Source organism: Cebidichthys violaceus, unplaced genomic scaffold, assembly GCF_023349555.1.
Source record: "Cebidichthys violaceus isolate CVI_PGR_0920_01 unplaced genomic scaffold, fCebVio1.0.p SCAF_38, whole genome shotgun sequence".
Taxonomy (NCBI): Eukaryota; Metazoa; Chordata; class Actinopteri; order Perciformes; family Stichaeidae; genus Cebidichthys; species Cebidichthys violaceus.
Window position 1 is genome coordinate 1,147,409 of NW_027176572.1, and position 19,479 is coordinate 1,166,887.

The 19,479-nt window shown below is 40.7% G+C and overlaps 1 protein-coding gene across 1 annotated transcript in view; it reads right to left on the reverse strand.

The window, feature by feature from the left end:
• Positions 1–19,479, reverse strand: part of myo10 (myosin X) — a 97,812-nt gene that overhangs the window by 6,015 nt on the left and 72,318 nt on the right. The window contains exons 20-30 of the mRNA XM_068726056.1: positions 16,571–16,695; positions 16,160–16,274; positions 11,049–11,155; positions 10,686–10,910; positions 10,362–10,401; positions 8,783–9,748; positions 8,345–8,465; positions 7,952–8,195; positions 7,688–7,783; positions 7,181–7,274; positions 6,591–6,646 (exon numbers count right to left, since the gene is read on the reverse strand). Coding sequence (XP_068582157.1) covers positions 6,591–6,646; positions 7,181–7,274; positions 7,688–7,783; positions 7,952–8,195; positions 8,345–8,465; positions 8,783–9,748; positions 10,362–10,401; positions 10,686–10,910; positions 11,049–11,155; positions 16,160–16,274; positions 16,571–16,695 — 2,189 coding nt within the window. The remainder of the gene's footprint in view (positions 1–6,590; positions 6,647–7,180; positions 7,275–7,687; positions 7,784–7,951; positions 8,196–8,344; positions 8,466–8,782; positions 9,749–10,361; positions 10,402–10,685; positions 10,911–11,048; positions 11,156–16,159; positions 16,275–16,570; positions 16,696–19,479) is intronic.

Sequence of the window (19,479 nt, forward strand, 5' to 3'; positions counted from 1 at the left end):
AAACAGTCATAGTATTGCCTGTCGAAAAAAGTGAAAAACGGTCATAGTATAGCATGTCAAAAAAAGTCAAAAAACAGTCATAGTATATTATGTCAAAAACAATCATAGTATAGCCTGTCGAAAACAGTCGTAGTATAGCCTGTCGAAAAAAGTGAAAAACGGTCATAATATATTATGTCAAAAACAGTCATAGTATAGCATGTCGAAAACAGTGAAAAACGGTCATAGTAGAGCATGTCGAAAAAAGTCAAAAAACAGTTATAGTATATTATGACAAAAACAGTCATAGTATAGCCTGTCGAAAACAGTCATAGTATTGCCTGTCGAAAAAAGTGAAAAACGGTCATAGTATAGGATGTCAAAAAAAGTCAAAAAACAGTCATAGTATATTATGTCAAAAACAGTCATAGTATAGCCTGTCGAAAACAATCATAGTATAGCCTGTCGAAAAAAGTGAAAAACGGTCATAGTATAACCTGTCAAAAACAGTCATAGTATAGCACGTCTAAAAAAAGTGAAAAACGGTCATAGTAGAGCATGTCGAAAAAAGTGAAAAATGGTCAAAGTAGAGCATGTCGAAAAAAGTCAAAAAACAGTCATAGTATATTATGTCGAAAACGGTCATAGTATAGCATGTCGAAAAAAGTAAAAAAATAGTCATAGTATATTATGTCAAAAACAATCATAGTATAGCCTGTCGAAAACAGTCATAGTATAGCCTGTCGAAAAAAGTGAAAAAAGGTCATAGTATAGCATGTCAAAAAAAGTCAAAAAACAGTCATAGTATATTATGTCAAAAACAATCATAGTATAGCCTGTCGAAAACAGTCATAGTATAGCCTGTCGAAAAAAGTGAAAAACGGTCATAGTATAGCATGTCAGTATAGTAGCATGTCAATAGCATGTCAGTATAGTATAGCATTATAGCCTGTCGAAAAAAGTCAAAAAACAGTCATAGTATATTATGTCAAAAACAGTCATAGTATAGCCTGTCGAAAACAGTCATAGTATAGCATGTCGAAAAAAGTGAAAAACGGTCAGAGTAGAGCATGTCGAAAAAATTGAAAAACGGTCATAGTATATTATGTCGAAAACAGTCATAGAATAGCCTGTCGAAAACAGTCATAGTATAGCCTGTCGGAAAAAAGTGAAAAACGGTCATAGTATAGCATGTCGAAAAAAGTCATAGTATAGCCTGTCGAAAAAAGTGAAAAACGGTCATAGTATATTATGTCGAAAACAGTCATAGTATAGCCTGTCGAAAACAGTCATAGTATAGCCTGTTGAAAAGAGTGAAAAACGGTCATAGTATAGCATGTCGAAAAAAGTCAAAAAACAGTCACAGTATATTATGTCGAAAACAGTCATAGTATGGACTGTCGAAAAAAGTGAAAAACGGTCATAGTATAGCATGTCGAAAACAGTCATAGTATTGCCTGTCGAAAAAAGTGAAAAACGGTCATAGTATAGCATGTCAAAAAAAGTCAAAAAACAGTCATAGTATATTATGTCAAAAACAATCATAGTATAGCCTGTCGAAAACAGTCGTAGTATAGCCTGTCGAAAAAAGTGAAAAACGGTCATAATATATTATGTCAAAAACAGTCATAGTATAGCATGTCGAAAACAGTGAAAAACGGTCATAGTAGAGCATGTCGAAAAAAGTCAAAAAACAGTTATAGTATATTATGACGAAAACAGTCATAGTATAGCCTGTCGAAAACAGTCATAGTATTGCCTGTCGAAAAAAGTGAAAAACGGTCATAGTATAGGATGTCAAAAAAAGTCAAAAAACAGTCATAGTATATTATGTCGAAAACAGTCATAGTATAGCATGTCGAAAAAAGTGAAAAACGGTCATAGTATATTATGTCGAAAACAGTCATAGTATAGCCTGTTGAAAACAGTCATAGTATTGCCTGTGGAAAAAAAGTGAAAAACGGTCATAGTAAAGCATGTCAAAAAAAGTCAAAAAACAGTTATAGTATATTATGTCGAAAACAGTCATAGTATAGCATGTCAAAAAAAGTGAAAAACGGTCATAGTAGAGCATGTCGAAAAAAGTGAAAAACGGTCATAGTATATTATGTCGAAAACAGTAATAGCATAACCTGTCAAAAACAGTCATAGTATTGCCTGTCGAAAAAAGTGAAAAACGGTCAGAGTAGAGCATGTCGAAAAAATTGAGAAAAGGTCATAGTAGAGCATGTCGGAAAAAGTTAGAAACGGTCATAGTATAGCATGTCGAAAAAATTGAAAAACGGTCATCGTATAGTATGTCAAAAAAAGTAAAAAAACAGTCATAGTATATTATGTCGAAAACAGTCATAGTATAGCCTGTCGAAAACAGTCATAGTATAGCCTGTCGAAAAAAGTGAAAAAAGGTCAGAGTAGAGCATGTCAAAAAAAGTGAAAAACGGTCATAGTATAGCATGTCGAAAAAAGTCAAAAAACAGTCACAGTATATTATGTCAAAAACAGTCATAGTATAGCCTGTCGAAAACAGTCATAGTATTGCCTGTCGAAAAAAGTGAAAAACGGTCATAGTATAACATGTCAAAAAAAGTCAAAAAACAGTCATAGTATATTATGTCAAAAACAGTCATAGTATAGCCTGTCGAAAACAATCATAGTATAGCCTGTCGAAAAAAGTGAAAAACGGTCATAGTATAACCTGTCAAAAACAGTCATAGTATAGCACGTCTAAAAAAAGTGAAAAACGGTCATAGTATATTATGTCGAAAACAGTCATAGAATAGCCTGTCGAAAACAGTCATAGTATTGCCTGTCGAAAAAAGTGAAAAACGGTCAGAGTAGAGCATGTCGAAAAAATTGAAAAAAGGTCACAGTAGAGCATGTCGGAAAAAGTTAGAAACGGTCAGAGTAGAGCATGTCAAAAAAAGTGAAAAACGGTCATAGTATAGCATGTCGAAAAAAGTCAAAAAACAGTCACAGTATATTATGTCAAAAACAGTCATAGTATAGCATGTCGAAAACAGTCATAGTATAGCCTGTCGAAAAAAGTGAAAAACGGTCATAGTATAGCATGTCAAAAAAAGTCAAAAAATAGTCATAGTATATTATGTTGAAAACAGTCATAGTATGGCCTGTCGAAAACAGTCATAGTATTGCCTGTCGAAAAAAGTGAAAAACGGTCATAATATATTATGTCAAAAACAGTCATAGTATAGCATGTCGAAAACAGTCAAAAAACAGTCATAGTGTATTATGTCAAAAACAGTCATAGTATAGCCTGTCGAAAACAATCATAGTATAGCCTGTCGAAAAAAGTGAAAAACGGTCATAGTATAGCATGTCAAAAAAAGTCAAAAAACAGTCATAGTATATTATGACAAAAACAGTCATAGTATAGCCTGTCGAAAACAATCATAGTATAGCCTGTCGAAAAAAGTGAAAAACGGTCATAGTAGAGCATGTCGAAAAAAGTGAAAAACAGTCATAGTATATTATGTCAAAAACAGTCACAGTATAGCCTGTCGAAAAAAGTGAAAAACGGTCATAGTATAGCATGTCGAAAAAAGTCAAAAAATAGTCATAGTATATTATGTCAAAAACAGTCATAGTATAGCCTGTCGAAAACAATCATAGTATAGCCTGTCGAAAAAAGTGAAAAACGGTCATAGTATAGCATGTCGAAAAAAGTCAAAAAACAGTCATAGTATATTATGTCGAAAACAGTCATAGTGGAGCATGTCGAAAAAAGTGAAAAACGGTCATAGTATATTATGTCGAAAACAGTCATAGTATAGCCTGTCGAAAACAGTCATAGTATTGCCCGTCGAAAAAAGTAAAAAACGGTCATAGTATAGCATGTCGAAAAAATTGAAAAACGGTCATAGTATAGTATGTCAAAAAAAGTCAAAAAACAGTCATAGTATATTATGTCGAAAACAGTCATAGTATAGCCTGTCGAAAACAGTCATAGTATTGCCCGTCGAAAAAAGTAAAAAACGGTCATAGTATAGCATGTCGAAAAAATTGAAAAACGGTCATAGTATAGTATGTCAAAAAAAGTCAAAAAACAGTCATAGTATATTATGTCGAAAACAGTCATAGTATAGCCTGTCGAAAACAGTCATAGTATAGCCTGTCGAAAAAAGTGAAAAACGGTCATAGTATAGCATGTCGAAAAAAGTGAAAAACGGTCACAGTATAGCATGTCGAAAACAGTCATAGTATTGCCTGTCAAAAATTTTTAAAAACGGTCATAGTTTTGTATGTCAAAAAAAGTCAAAAAGCAGTCATAGTATATTATGTCGAAAACAGTCATAATATTGCCTGTCGAAAAAATTGAAAAACGGTCATAGTTTTGCATGTCGAATAAAGTCAAAAAACAGTCATAGTATATTATGTCGAAAACAATCATAGTATAGCCTGTCGAAAAAAGTGAAAAACGGTCATAGTATAGCATGTCTAAAAAATTTAAAAACGGTCATAGTATAGCATGTCGAAAACAGTCATAGTATAGCCTGTCGAAAAAAGTGAAAAACGGTCATAGTATAGCATGTCAAAAAAAGTCAAAAAACAGTCATAGTATATTATGTCAAAAACAGTCATAGTATAGCCTGTCGAAAAAAGTGAAAAACGGTCATAGTATAACATGTCAAAAAAAGTTCAAAAAACAGTGATAGTATATTATGTCGAAAACAGTCATAGTACAGCCTGTTGAAAAAAGTTAAAAACGGTCATAGTATAGCATGTCGAAAAAAGTCAAAAAACAGTTATAGTATATTATGTCGAAAACAGTCATAGTATAGCCTGTCGAAAATGGTCATAGTATAGCATGTCGAAAAAAGTGAAATACGGTCAGAGTAGTGCATGTCGAAAAAATTGAAAAACGGTCATAGTATATTATGTCGAAAACAGTCATAGTATAGCCTGTCGAAAACAGTCATAGTATTGCCCGTCGAAAAAAGTAAAAAACGGTCATAGTATAGCATGTCGAAAAAATTGAAAAACGGTCATAGTATAGCATGTCTAAAAAATTTAAAAACGGTCATAGTATAGCATGTCGAAAACAGTCATAGTATAGCCTGTCGAAAAAAGTGAAAAACGGTCATAGTATAGCATGTCAAAAAAAGTCAAAAAACAGTCATAGTATATTATGTCAAAAACAGTCATAGTATAGCCTGTCGAAAACAATCATAGTATAGCCTGTCGAAAAAAGTGAAAAACGGTCATAGTAGAGCATGTCGAAAACAGTCATAGTATTGCATGTCAAAAAATTGAAAAACGGCCATAGTCGAAAAAAGTCAAAAAACAGTCATAATATATTATGTCAAAAACAGTCATAGTATATCATGTCAAAAACAGTCATAATATTGCTTGTCGAAAAAAGTCAAAAAACAGTCATAGTATATTATGTCGAAAAAAATCCTAGTATAGCCTGTCGAAAAAAGTGAAAAACGGTCATAGTATAGCATGTAATAAAATAGTCATTAAAAAGTCATAAAATAGCTGTTATTAAAACTGTTATTAAAGCTGTTATTAAAGCTGTTATTAAAACTGTTATTAAAGCTGTTTTTAAAGCTGTTATTAAAGCTGTTATTAAAACTGTTATTAAAACTGTTATTAAAGCTGTTATTAAAACTGTTATTAAAGCTGTTATTAAAGCTGTTATTAAAGCTGTTATTAAAACTGTTATCAAAGCTGTTATTAAAGCTGTTATTAAAACTGTTATCAAAGCTGTTATTAAAGCTGTTATTAAAGCTGTTATTAAAGCTGTTATTAAAACTGTTATTAAAGCTGTTATTAAAGCTGTTATTAAAACTGTTATTAAAGCTGTTATTAAAGCTGTTATTAAAACTGTTATTAAAGCTGTTATTAAAACTGTTATTAAAGCTGTTATTAAAGCTGTTATTAAAGCTGTTATTAAAACTGTTATCAAAGCTGTTATTAAAGCTGTTATTAAAGCTGTTATTAAAACTGTTATTAAAGCTGTTATTAAAGCTGTTATTAAAGCTGTTATCAAAGCTGTTATTAAAGCTGTTATTAAAGCTGTTATTAAAACTGTTATCAAAGCTGTTATTAAAGCTGTTATTAAAACTGTTATCAAAGCTGTTATTAAAGCTGTTATTAAAGCTGTTATTAAAACTGTTATTAAAGCTGTTATTAAAACTGTTATTAAAGCTGTTATTAAAACTGTTATTAAAGCTGTTAGTAAAGCTGTTATTAAAACTGTTATCAAAGCTGTTATTAAAGCTGTTATTAAAGCTGTTATTAAAGCGGTTATTAAAGCTGTTATTAAAACTGTTATCAAAGCTGTTATTAAAGCTGTTATTAAAGCTGTTATTAAAGCGGTTATTAAAGCTGTTATTAAAACTGTTATCAAAGCTGTTATTAAAGCTGTTATTAAAACTGTTATTAAAGCTGTTATTAAAACTGTTATTAAAGCTGTTAGTAAAGCTGTTAGTAAACCTAATGCGACCGTTAAAGGTAGCATTCAGATGTTTTTATCTAACAGACACTTCACTTTGCTCCAGCAAAGTAAATAATAACAGAAGTGTGTGAAGCAGGTCTGCACAGAGAAAAGCCAGAGACGAGACGTGACTTGAGATGCAGGTCCTCACCTCTCTGGATTATCTGCTGCACAAACCGAATCGATCATCCCCACGTCCAGCGTGCCCTGAAGAGACAGAGGGAGGCTCAGTGACAGTGTTCAGGGTCTGGATAATGAGATTGACCTTCTTCTGCCCCCATGGAAACCAATTATCTCTCTCACACACACACACACACACACACACACACACACACACACACACACACACACACACACACACACACACACACACACACACACACACACAGAAAAGAGGATGTGGCTTTGCCAACACACCTGAGTCCTGTTCAACACAAACGACCACAACAGAACAGAAAAGAACAAAGAAACGAGGTCGAGTGGATTCAGAGTAAATCTGACATTGTGTTCAGATTGATCGCTCAGTGAATTTTAAAAGAGGCACAATCGTATAGAAGTCAATGGAAACTGAAGAAAAGATGTAAGCAGATGCAGATTTGCTCTAATTAAAGAGAAGCTTTAAACCGTATCCCGCCCCCCTGTAATAAAAAGATATTCATTCTTTATAAAAACTCCCAGCCCGGGCATACGTTATTACAACTCCATCTCCCAGAGTGCTTTGCTTCCCCCGGCAGTACTCACCACAGCATTCTGGGGGTTGGCCTGCTCGTCGTGCATCTCTCTGATCTCCTGCTCCGTAGAGCCGTGGACCTGACTCAGCACGCTGAACCACTGGCTGTAAACACGGAGACGACATCAGCATCAGCATCAAGATTAACATCAGCATCAACATCAGCATCAGCACATCTTGTTTTAGTCAGATTTTAGTCAACTTCTCTGATGAGATGAACCTTTGTCCGGTGTAAATTCAAGTATAAGATATAACCTTTAGGAACATGTTGTATTAATGCATCCCTATTACTATCTATGTGTCAATAGACGGTACAGTAAGAACACAGGGATAATAAATACATGTGTACAGATAAAGTAAATGTAACAGGGAAATGATCAAAGTAGAAGGAGTCAGAGAGAATGATAGTGATGAGTGTGACGTCAGCATTGTAATAATGTTTTGGACTATATCTCTGCATGAAAGATGACATATATATCTTAAATTAAACAGTAATAGTGGTGGAAACATGAATCTACCTGGCGTCCTCGGCGGACTCTGCGATCAGGTGGTAGGTCCTCTCTGGCATCATGATGTTGATTCCATTCTCCTTACCGGTGTTATCGATGATTTCTCTGCAGATCACAAGAAACAAAAAACGGATGAATCTCTCCACAAGTAAATTCATCTTTAGTGCATAGTTTCTCGCAGAAAAGTGAAAAATTTGATGTCTTCGGGTCTTAAAACTGACTCCGCCCTTTTTGATGACATCACACCGGAGAGCTCGTGCGATTGGTCCTTACTTGGCATCGTGCATGTCCAGCACCCCCTTCATCTTCTCCTCGCCGTCGTTCTCAAAGTACATGAGCTTGCTCTGCCGCAGCACGAACCAGCGGCGCTTCCAGTTGCGACGGGACAGCGTCGACGAGCCGCCCCCCTTCTTGTGGAGCCAACCCTGCTTCAGAGCCTCCTGCTTGGCCCGGAACCACAGGAAGGTCTCGTCCTTCAGAACGCACCAGCGCCGCTTCCACGTGTTCATCAGACCGCCTGCAGAGGAGACATACGTCACCACAGTCTTTGATGTATTATACCAACCTGGAGGGCAGCATTTGATGTGAGGATGGAATATAGGCAAATCTAACTCTTCCTATTTCAATTTTTCTAAAGAAGCGCAAGTACTGTACTGAAGGAGATACCTTTGATGAAGAGGAAGCTGTGGAAGTACGGGAGCGTGACGCAGCTGTAGACGGAGTCCCGCCGGTACGACAGTTCGTCATCGGTGTCGAGTCTGTCGAAGTCGTCCTCGCTGTCCTCAAACTGGAATAAAAAAACAACAGCAATGAGATGTTCAGGATGTGCAACCGATTGGTTTGTGGACTAATGTTATGAAGCCTTGAGTTTGACGATGTTACCATATATTGAAGGATTGAAGACGACTTAAAACTAGAGATTGAGACCAAAAACTCATGTTTACAATGTTTAGTGAGGGAATAAATCAAGAGAGAAGTAGAGTCATTTTAGACTAGACTTCTATACAACCAGAGGAGTCGCCCCCTGGTGGACATTAGAGAGAATGCAGGTTTTAAGACACTTCACTCGGCAGAGCCGGCGGTTGCCGCCTGGCACCAACTCACCGACGACTGGGCTCCCTCCGAGCTGAAGCGGTAAGCCCCTGAGCTGTTGTAGGTGCCAACAGAGCCGCGGTAGTCAGGAGACCACTGGCCACTGCAAGGGTTGGAGAAGGCCACGCTGCCACTGGACACGATGGCGCCCTCGTCGTAGTCGTCCTGGTCGTAGTCCGAATCCTCGTCCGGCGGTATGAGCTCCACCAGGTCGTCGGACGGAGCCTCGGACGAAGCCTGTGGGTGACAGTAGGCCGAGTCCCCGCTGGATGAGGCGCTGTGGCAGGGTGGGGGCACCGGCGGTAAAGGCAGCGGTTGGTGTTGCAGGGCGGTTGGCGGCAGCGGCGGGGTCACGCCGTCATTGGCGTACGGGTCTTCTTCAGACGAGTCATCGCTCGTCCGGATCCCGCTCGTCCTCTGGCCGTCCGAGTGGCCGTGCTCGCTCGGGTTGGGCGAGTCCTTGAAGGCCTCGTCATCCGCCCCGAACCCTTCGTCAACCTCTTCCTCCTCGTTGCCTCTCCTCCGTCCGGTCTCCTTCTCCTCCCCTTCGCCGACTCCCAACGAGCTCTCGATGTTCCTCACGCACTCGTCAATCTCGTCGAAGTTCAGTGATTCGAGGAACTGCTGCGCCGCCTTGCACGCCTCGTCCTCCAGCCGCCGGAGCTCCTGGTCGCGGAGAAGCTGTAGCCGGTTGAGGGAGGCCTCCGTCAGGGAGAGCTCCTGGCGCTCCTTCTGCCTCTGCAGCGACTGGATCTCCCGCTCCAGCCGCAGGATCTCCTCCACCTGAGTAGCCTCGTGAGGGATGGTTGCCTCGTCCGGTTCGGAGGCCCCCTCGAGGGCCTCCGCCAACTCCGCCAGCTGCGGCTCCTCCGAGGTGTCCGCTGACGCCGCAGCTGCTGCTGCTGCAGGTTGAAGCAAAGCCAGAGAGGCCAACTCCTCAGCCAGATGAAGCTCCTCCAGTCGTCTGGCCTCCTCAGCCTGAGGATGGAAAAAAAGACCAAAATATGAAAACTCTGTGACAGAAACACTTCCTGTCATCTGAATTAAATCTTTGCTTATTGTTCCTGTGGTACCAAAAGCTATTTAAGCTATAAAAACCTGCCAGTGCAGTGAGATAATAAAGAGTTTGATTAATGTCATTTTTCACAATTCTACTGCAGCGATTTGCTTTCTTGCATCTTTTTTTTCTCCAATCATCTCGACAAAATTCCTGAAAAAAGTTGATTTGCACTGCATTTGTAGAATAAGGATTTATTTTTTTAATGAAAAAGTGCAACTTTTGGGGCCAAATCATAAACAACAAGAACAGCAATATTACTGGAGAGGATTGAGATTTTTTGTAGTGCTAATAATTGTTATGATCGAGGTCCAGCACAGCAATAAACTTAAGACTGTAAAAATTGAAGGAACATAAGATTTCAGAGTAAACATTGTCTTGCTTGAAGGATATAATAATGAATGTACTTGTGCCGTCTGTCTTCCTATATAATAAAAAGACTATTTGAATATGTGTGTAGAAACTGGGCTCCTCTGCATAACAAATCATCAGTGAAATATCTAAAATCATAATCATAATTGTGTCTCATCATACCTCTCTGGAGAGTCTCTCAGCCTCCAGCTTCTGTCTCTCCCTGCAGAGACACAGACAGACAGACAGACAAACAGACAAACAGACAGACAGACAGACAGACAGACAGACAGACAGACAGACAGACAGAGCGACGGTAAGAGATAAGATTCTACCGGAAAAACCAGTCATTTCATTTCCCGTCTCATCGTGGCATTAAAATCCCATAAAACCCATCAGAATACAGATTGTAAAGGTCAGACCCATCAATCCAAACAACAGAAGTATGTGTTACAACTGGTAGAATTAACTCTAACACTAACTCCTCCTTTTACTTGACTAGCCCACCTCTCTAGCTCCTCCTCCTCCCTCTTCCTCTTCCTCTCCTCCTCCTCCCTCCTCTTCCTCTCCTCCAGCAGCTGGCTGAAGGCCCGGCGGGCCAGCTGGCCTCTCACACGCTTCTGGAAGGTGAGCGCCGCCCAGCGGACGAGCAGGAACTTCCTCCTCCAGTAGAAGGCCCGGTAGTTCTTCTGGATGACCACAATGCACTGCAGCAGCTTCCTGTACTGCTTCCTGTGTGTGTGTATGTGGGGGGGGGGGGGGGGGGGGGGGAAGACAGCGTTGGCAAATCAACACGATCAATAAACGAACGGGTTAGAACGAACACTTCAGCTGTTTCTGATTCATTGAACTTTAAACATCGAGTCCTACCGGGCCACGTAGCCCATGACGTGGGCCTGGATGATCACGGCGGCCCTCAGCACCTCCATCTCCCTCTGCTTCTCCAGGCGATGCTCCAGAGACTCCCGGAGGAACACCTGAGAGACGAGGAGACGAGGAGGAGGACGTAGGGAGAGAGGAAGTGAGGACAAAGGGGACAGAGGCAGAAGAACAAATCATTAGTTATTCTATCCCTGGTCATCAGACCAGTGCTGCACACACACACTTTAAATGAATACATGAATGTTTAAAAATATGCATTCACAGACAAAAACTATTTCATTACAAAAGAATATTCCTCAAATAAAATGAGAAGATGGGGCGGATGAGGAGATGATTAAAGATCAATAACAGAACTGTTTCTTGTCCTTTTGTGTTTGACTGAAGTTGAGATAAATGTTTGCATGAATATTAACGTGCTACACTTTCCCTTCCTCATTATCATTGTCATTAACAGTTAATGTGTGGATTGTTTTCAACGTTTCGTGTGTAAATGTCCCGAAATGTCGAGCACAAGAATCGTCACGTTGTGAAGCTGAAGACAAGAGAATGTGTGGCATTTAAAACTTCCAGTAATCCATTTGAACTCTCAAATATCGACTTTTCACAAGCTTTTTTTCGATTACTTGCGTTGGACTTAATCCAGATGACTTTTTAAAAGCTCGTCATCGGACCAAAAGGTTCCAGGATCAAGGAGCATCAGATGAAACTAAAAACTCATCAGGAAACTGAGTCACATGCAGGATACTGTGATGCTACCAAATAGCTTCAAGACATTTTCTTTGGTGGTTTTAATTAGAATCAGTTCCATATTTATTGGTCATTTCTTCTATTTTGACGTGAAAATGTACCGGTGCTTTATACACGTGGAAACAGTAAAGAGAACAATTTAAACATATATCTGCTAGCCTCTGTTTAACACAGTGCTTCCACTACATGTGCTGTACTACACACACACACACACACACACACACACACACACACACACACACACACACACACACACACACACACACACACACACACACACACACACACATTTTGAATTTGCAAGTGAACAGAATTAAAGAGAGACAGTCCCTCCTTTTTCCTCTAACATCCCCATTTAACATGCACTCCCTTCCAGAAGAACAATTGAAGCGAACAAAGCGGCCGACAATGAATCAAACCCAGATCCTCCTCTCCTTTTTGTTCCCTCCGCTAAAGACCGCAGATTACTGCAGCCGGTGATTTTCGGCTACATCTCTCTGTGAAAAGACTCTTTTTTTTTTTTTTTTTACAGGCAGCTGCACGCTGTAGGAGCCGAGCTGTCCTCCATTGATAGAGAAACCGGCCCGCTGAGGGACGCCGGGGGTTAATCCGATTAGGGAGGGAGGAAAATGAGATATGGGACGTTTGGTCTCGGGCGACAGAGACGGTAGGGAAATGTCACGGTGCTACGGGGGGAAACAGCGGTACAGATTGCCTTTCTCCTGTTGAATGATGGTGTGTGTGTGTGTGTGTGTGTGTGTTGTTGGCAGGGTGACAGAGTGTTGAATCCTCAGCGGTGAGGCACTAATGAGATTTTCAGGAGGAAATGTAAACTCGCCTGGGTGATTTGGAACGTCACCGACGAGCAGGTTAATTAACAAGGAAACATGCGGTACATGGCCCAGCACGTGCACACACACACACACACACACACACACACACACACACACACACACACACACACACACACACACACACACAAAACCACCAGCGTCTCCCCCTGAATGGTCAGGTTGTAGAAGACTTTGCAGCAGCAGTGAAAGCCGTCACAGCAGATTAAAACTCTAAAACCAGCAGATGCAGCTGAATAATTCCTCTATTCAGAGGGAGAAAAAAGGGAAAGTACTACATGAACAGTGGTAGAGGTATTCAGAGCAGAAGAAACAGTACTGCCGTGTAAATATACTCTATTACTAAGGACAGGTGCAAAACTGCAAAAAGGACTCGATGCTATGGACCTAGATTGTCTTTTTCTTTGTTAACCTCTTGAAATCCTCGTTCTCTTTTTATTTCACATACACTTTTTATACGCTGATGCGTCATGTTTTTACGGCATTTCATTAAATAGAACTATTCTACGTGTCTTGTGTCATTACACATATCAAAATTCAGCCTGTTCAAACCCACAGAACATAATTTGGAATTATGTTCTGTGGGTTTGAACAATAAGTGTGTTCCAGCTGACACACTGCTGGTTTAGAGGTGTTGAAGATGAAATATAATATAAAAAATAAATTAAGTATTTAAAATATACTTAATATAAGTATATGAATATATATTTTTTGAGAAAAATATATTTAGTCAAAGAAAGAAAAATGGAAACTTAGGGTATTGAGAATGTTTGCGCTTGTGGAGTGCTGCTGTCCAAGCTCATGTTGTTAAGTAAATTCACTTTTTATCTGTGTGCTACAGACACACACACACATGCGCACACCTACACACACATTCAAGTGCACTTACAAAACCACACATATGAAATAAAGAGTTTAGCCTCGTGAGGACCGGGTATTTCTAAGTCCCCACAATGTGTGATCAGATTATTGTCCCCACGACGTAACACACACAAGAAACCACACACACAAACATACACACCACACACGCAAAGCACACCCTCGCTTTAATAAACAACTTCCAACACAAAATCACACATGCTCGGTTAAGAGAGCATGCATTTGCATCCCAATGAATTGAACGACTAATCCTCTTTAATCATTACTATGCTAATTAGCGGGACAAAAGCCGCGCTAAGCCTCGGCGCACTTTTGATTCCTGCCGTCGGGGGCCTTTGGGGAGCGCCGCTCGCCGTGACGGGTCAGGCCCGCAGAGAGAGAGTGGAACCCTGGGAGAAGCACGAAGAGCCACATCACTTCCAGGAAATTAAGTTTTGAGGTTGTAATAGCCGGACAATAGCGAGGACATGTGCCGACTGAAAAGGAGCCCGGACGCCGGCTCGATGTAAATCTCACCGCGAGAGGCAGCAGGACAAAGTGGACGAATCCCTCCGAGGGTAATAGAAGTGATTTAACGGTTTACAGGCAAGTCAGAGCAGCGGGAACGGCTTTGAGGTTCAGTGCCGAGAGACGCTCTACAAAGGGCTCTTCTCAGTGGCCGTGTTGGATGTTCTAAAGCAGGTGATCCCAAATAAATGACAAAACATTAAAAAAGAGAAGAAATAATCTGTAAATGTGTGCCTTAATATGTTTGCATAAACAGATTTTAATAATAATAATTTAATATTGTGTCACTGCATCCCAGATAATGTTAGCTAGCTACAGCGGTAAAACCAGGCGGGAGTGAAGCCAATGCTGAAGTGTCTTAAAACCTGCATTCTCTCTAGTGTCCACCAGGGGGCGACTCCTCTGGTTGTATAGAAGTCTAGTCTAAAATGACTCTACTTCTCTCTTGATTTATTCCCTCAGTAAACATTGTAAACATGAGTTTATGGTCTCAATCTCTAGTTTACAGTCTTCTTCAATTCAGCATGATGTTCATTTAGTAAATTGAAGTAACTGCTCAATAAAAATAATGCATCTTAATTTGTTTTGTTTTTAATTGATGTGAATTGTAGAGCGCTTTTAGATATAAGAATCTAATCTAACTATTTGGCAGTACCTCCACGGCCCACTAGATGGTGCTGAGAGACCCGCTGTTCTAAAGCAGAGTCTGCAAATTACAATACAAACCAATGTGTGCTTCTCTCAATACGTGAATATTCTAAGGAGATTTCTGACAAGAAGACATAACAAAAATAAGGGCTCTTCTGTAAATTTAGTAAATTTTATTGCTGCTTATTATAGAAACGCAACAATAATATGTGTGCAGACGTTGTTCTTTTCATCTCATTTCACTGCTCCTGAGACATTTATGAAACAGAAAATTGAGCAGCGTTTTTGTTATGCGACTTTAACAATAATCTTTTAATAGCATAATGTCTAACAGTGAAAAACGGTTCCACGTTTACTTCTTAAAAAAGCTTTTTTTTTTATCAGAACAACAACTGTTTTCTTTTACCTTAACAAGCTTTAACATATTCTGTGATATTCGGTAATGTGTTTATTGTTTGGTGCATCCTTCAGATTTCTCTTTTAATGTGCAAAACCATAAATGCGCGTAAACAATTGGTGAAATGATAGACTGAGCTAATATCTTATCATTCAGGTGACACGTGAGTCCTAATTCAGTTTCTTGTGGTATTGTTGGTCCTGGACGCAAACACACACACACACACACACACACACACACACACACACACACACACACACACACACACACACACACACACACACACACACACACACACACACTAATGACCATTCATCCGTCCAGCCATCCTCCACTGCTGTCACCTCTTGCAGCATCACACAGTCATGCTGTGATTAGGGATCTGTGTCCCCCATCTGTCATTTCCCCACAGCAATCACACACACACACACACACACACACACACACACACACACACACACACACACACACACACACACATACTGGCAGTAGGTATATCCTCTCTGATCCGGTGTAGTGGAAGCAGAGAGCAGAAGACCGGGGGGACGAAGACTGGATCCAATAACTGTTGGATTCCACGCTTCAGATGCTCTGGACTTCAATTATATATGATCTCACACTCACACACACACACACACACACACACACACACACACACACACACACACACACACACACACACACACACACACACACACACACACACACACAGGTCTGGAATGGTTTCATCGACTTGTATTTTTTGTAAGACGCCTGAAGCCAAATTCAGCCTGGAGGGCAGCCAGCACGGTTTGGCGAAAGCCAGACTTGCATCCAGTCGTATCGATGTGAGAGAGGAATAACAGCGGTCGGGCGCTCCGAGCCGGAGGCAGAACGAACGGCGGGACAATCGGGAGCTCAGGGTTTGACGGGAACAAGTCAGTTTAAGCTGCAGAGAACCGAGCAGGAGGGACGTTTCCCACCGGCTGATTGTCAGGAAATGCAAATGAATGATCTTTTCTCAAATGTATGTGTGATCAAACGCCCTAAAACTGACAAAAATACGAAAGCGAAGAACATCCGCGCCTCACCTTGGTCTTTCCCAGCTGCCACTCTGAGCCGCTGCTGTCGTAGCGGTGCAGCAGCTGGATGCAGCTCCCCCTGTGGTCGTCCGGCATCACCGCGCCCGGCATCAACACCTTGTACCTGGAGAACAGGTGAGGTGAAGCAGAAGCTCAAGAGTCCGCCGCTCGTCGTGGTTCTCATGGCGAAGCAGCAAGGATCTAGTTTGCATCTTATTGTTTTGGTGTTCTAATACACCGATTTAGGATATGAGACTATTAGATTTAAACACCTGCGGGTTATTTCGGTTTCTTAAATTGCTAACTGGCTTGAGTTTCAACAGAGCAACCATCTATATCTGTCACATAAGAATAAAGGAGGATATATGTGTTGGTATAACACATGACGATGGTCCTGAGAGTCTCGGTGTTGGGACAAACCTGGAGCAGAAGTCTTGGAAAGGTCTGCGGACGGGGAAGCCGGTGCGTCGAATCCTGACCGTCTCCAACATCCCGGAATATCTGAGCTGGTTCAGAACCAACGTCTGGTCGAACTGGTCAGGCATCTAGAGGCAGACAAATGTGACAAATAGGATGAATATGAGGCCATATGATAAATATTTAAATGTGTGTTAAGTGAGAGAAACATGAATAATGGTGTCTGCAAGACAATACTCTTTGTTCACAAGTCAAGGAGTTACATTTGAAACCAAGATCATGTCTAACTTACTCATTGCTCATGTAATCGATGCGATCAGCTGCTCTCACAACACTCCTCTAGCAGTATTGATCCAGGACAGCGTGATCCTCTCACGCAGCACTACTGGACGTAGGTGTCAAACTGTTTGTTTCTTACAGCTGTGGTGATCGATTTGGGACTTAGAGCTCTGAACGTGTTCTTTCATAGGATGCTTTGCTGTGTTGAAAGGGTTAATGTTTCTTGATCTTTGCATTCTGGGTAGAATCCAGGAAGCTGTTTTTGATGAAAGTCAATGTATTCGAGCGGCCATTTTTAAAAAGAAAGTAAAAGTTGTGTTCATTGCTTCATGTGTCACAGTGATGATCAAATGACAGATTATTTTAGGACTTTAACACATCCTGAGTATAGAAGCCGTTACATTATCTTTAACAGTTATATTGTTCATTCTAGGGTTGTAAAACGTTAAATTAAAATGATTGATCATATAATTTTACTAAGATAAAGAACATATTGTGTTTGCAATTACATATTAAGAACAAAGAAACAAACAAGAATGATAAATACATGTTTATACTCAAATGAAAGTCGTTCCACATTTGTTCATAATAATGGTAATAACGACACCTGGTAATAACACCTGGTAATAACGACACCTGGTAATAATAACACCTGGTAATAACGACACCTGGTAATAATAACACCTGGTAATAATAACACCTGGTAATAATGACACCTGGTAATAATAACACCTGGTAATAATAACACCTGGTAATAACGACACCTGGTAATAATAACACCTGGTAATAATAACACCTGGTAATAATGACACCTGGTAATAATAACACCTGGTAATAATAACACCTGGTTGACAACACCACATCTGACATGTGACTTCATGAAGTTAGTCCAATGTGGTAGCAGACAGTTGTGTATCTCCACACCCAGCAGACAGTCATGTTTGTGTCCGTCTGACCGATGTAGGTTTGACGTCGTACCACTGGTAGTCAACAGAGGCTTCATCAGAGCTTGTTTGATGGAAACCCTGAGACTAAACCAGACAGTTCACATGCTTTAAAACCAAAACTACGAGCCAAAAGAGGCTAACAAGGGCATATATCACGGCTCTTTAAATCCCTTTGACGTCATATGATGTCTGCAGGAAAACCACACGCCACTCCCATCCCTTTAAACGCATGCACACACATTCCCACACACACAACCCTGCATACCACTCATTCACAGCATTGAACTCAGAGAGAGCAGTGCGTACGACGGCAGCAACAAATCAAAATCCCTCCAAAAAAAAAACCACACACTTGGCATTGAGATCCCATTATGAAGAGGCCATTTTCCCGGGGACCCCTCTCGCCCTGTAACCTCAGTGGGCGTAGGGGGTTGGGGGGGTTGAGGAGGTTGGGGGGGGTGCTCAGGATAAGAGCGGGCTTTCATAGCCGCTCGTAATGCCCCCTTTATCCAGCGCACATCTCCCCTGATCGCCCGTTGATGGCCCATTGGAGCCGCTGAGATGAAGGGAGGCCAATTCACCACCAGATCTTGACTGAGTGGACTGAATGGCGCCCTTTAACTGCCGCAGGCCTGAGAGTGCACTCATTAGCATAAATGTACATTTGCATGCGGCCGGGCCGCGGGGCGCACAAAGCCGAGCGGGTCAGGAAGCTGCCCTCCTGTTTTCTACCTCCAGCGTTTCCTCAGATTCTTGGACGTCAACAGACGCTCGTTCACTCGGTGAATTAAAACGTCTCCTCGTTCTTTAGTTCAGTCTCTGGAACACAATCCAGAGAAGCTCCATGCTGTGTCAAAGAGCTGCCGGAGACATTGTGCTTTCTCACTTCAGTTGTCACATTTTCCGTTTTGTCCTTTCCTATTCAGTATTTCTAGAAACGACTAAACTAAAGCTGCCTGAAGTTAGAATAAAAAGCTCAAACTGACATGAATTCAGCCTTTGTACCTCAGAAATTAGTGTCACGGTTGGAATATTTGGCAGAAAGTTGGAGAAAATTGCCTAAAAATCTGCATTTTTTTTTTCTAAAATTGACTTGACGCGCAGTTATGTTTTACATTGACTAACATCATATGTTTAATTCAGGAAACAATGTTAACAGGACAGAACATTATATTTTCCCCTCGTCATTGGCTACTGTACCTACTTCTACAGATAAGGTCCCATGGGGGACACCGAAAAAGGAGGGACTTTGCCTCTTTATGCCAAACGTTTGTGGTATCACCAGTTTAACTGTCCCATGAGACTGACATGTTCGGTTGCTACTTATTGCCTTGTAGTGTAGAATCAAAGGTTCTTGGTCATTAAGCCTTCGATTTTAAAATGTTTTGGGACAAAATCAACCGTCCATCAGCTCAGGACAACAGACGGACCATCTCTCTCTACAGGGGCGTGACAACAACAGCCCGAGGGGTAAAGACCCAGTGTCCTTTCTCAGCCCGACTTCCCTGCTAAAAGACTCGGGGCATTCAACAGGGACAAAGGGGGGCGTGGTGGTGGTCCGCTCCCGAGGGGGTTGGTAACCGGCGGGGGAAGACAGCATGATGAGCCGAACATCATTCAACAGCAGCAAGAAGCTCGGGAGAGGATCCTGAGTCTCTGTGCTTTAATCATTTGTCATTCTGTAGT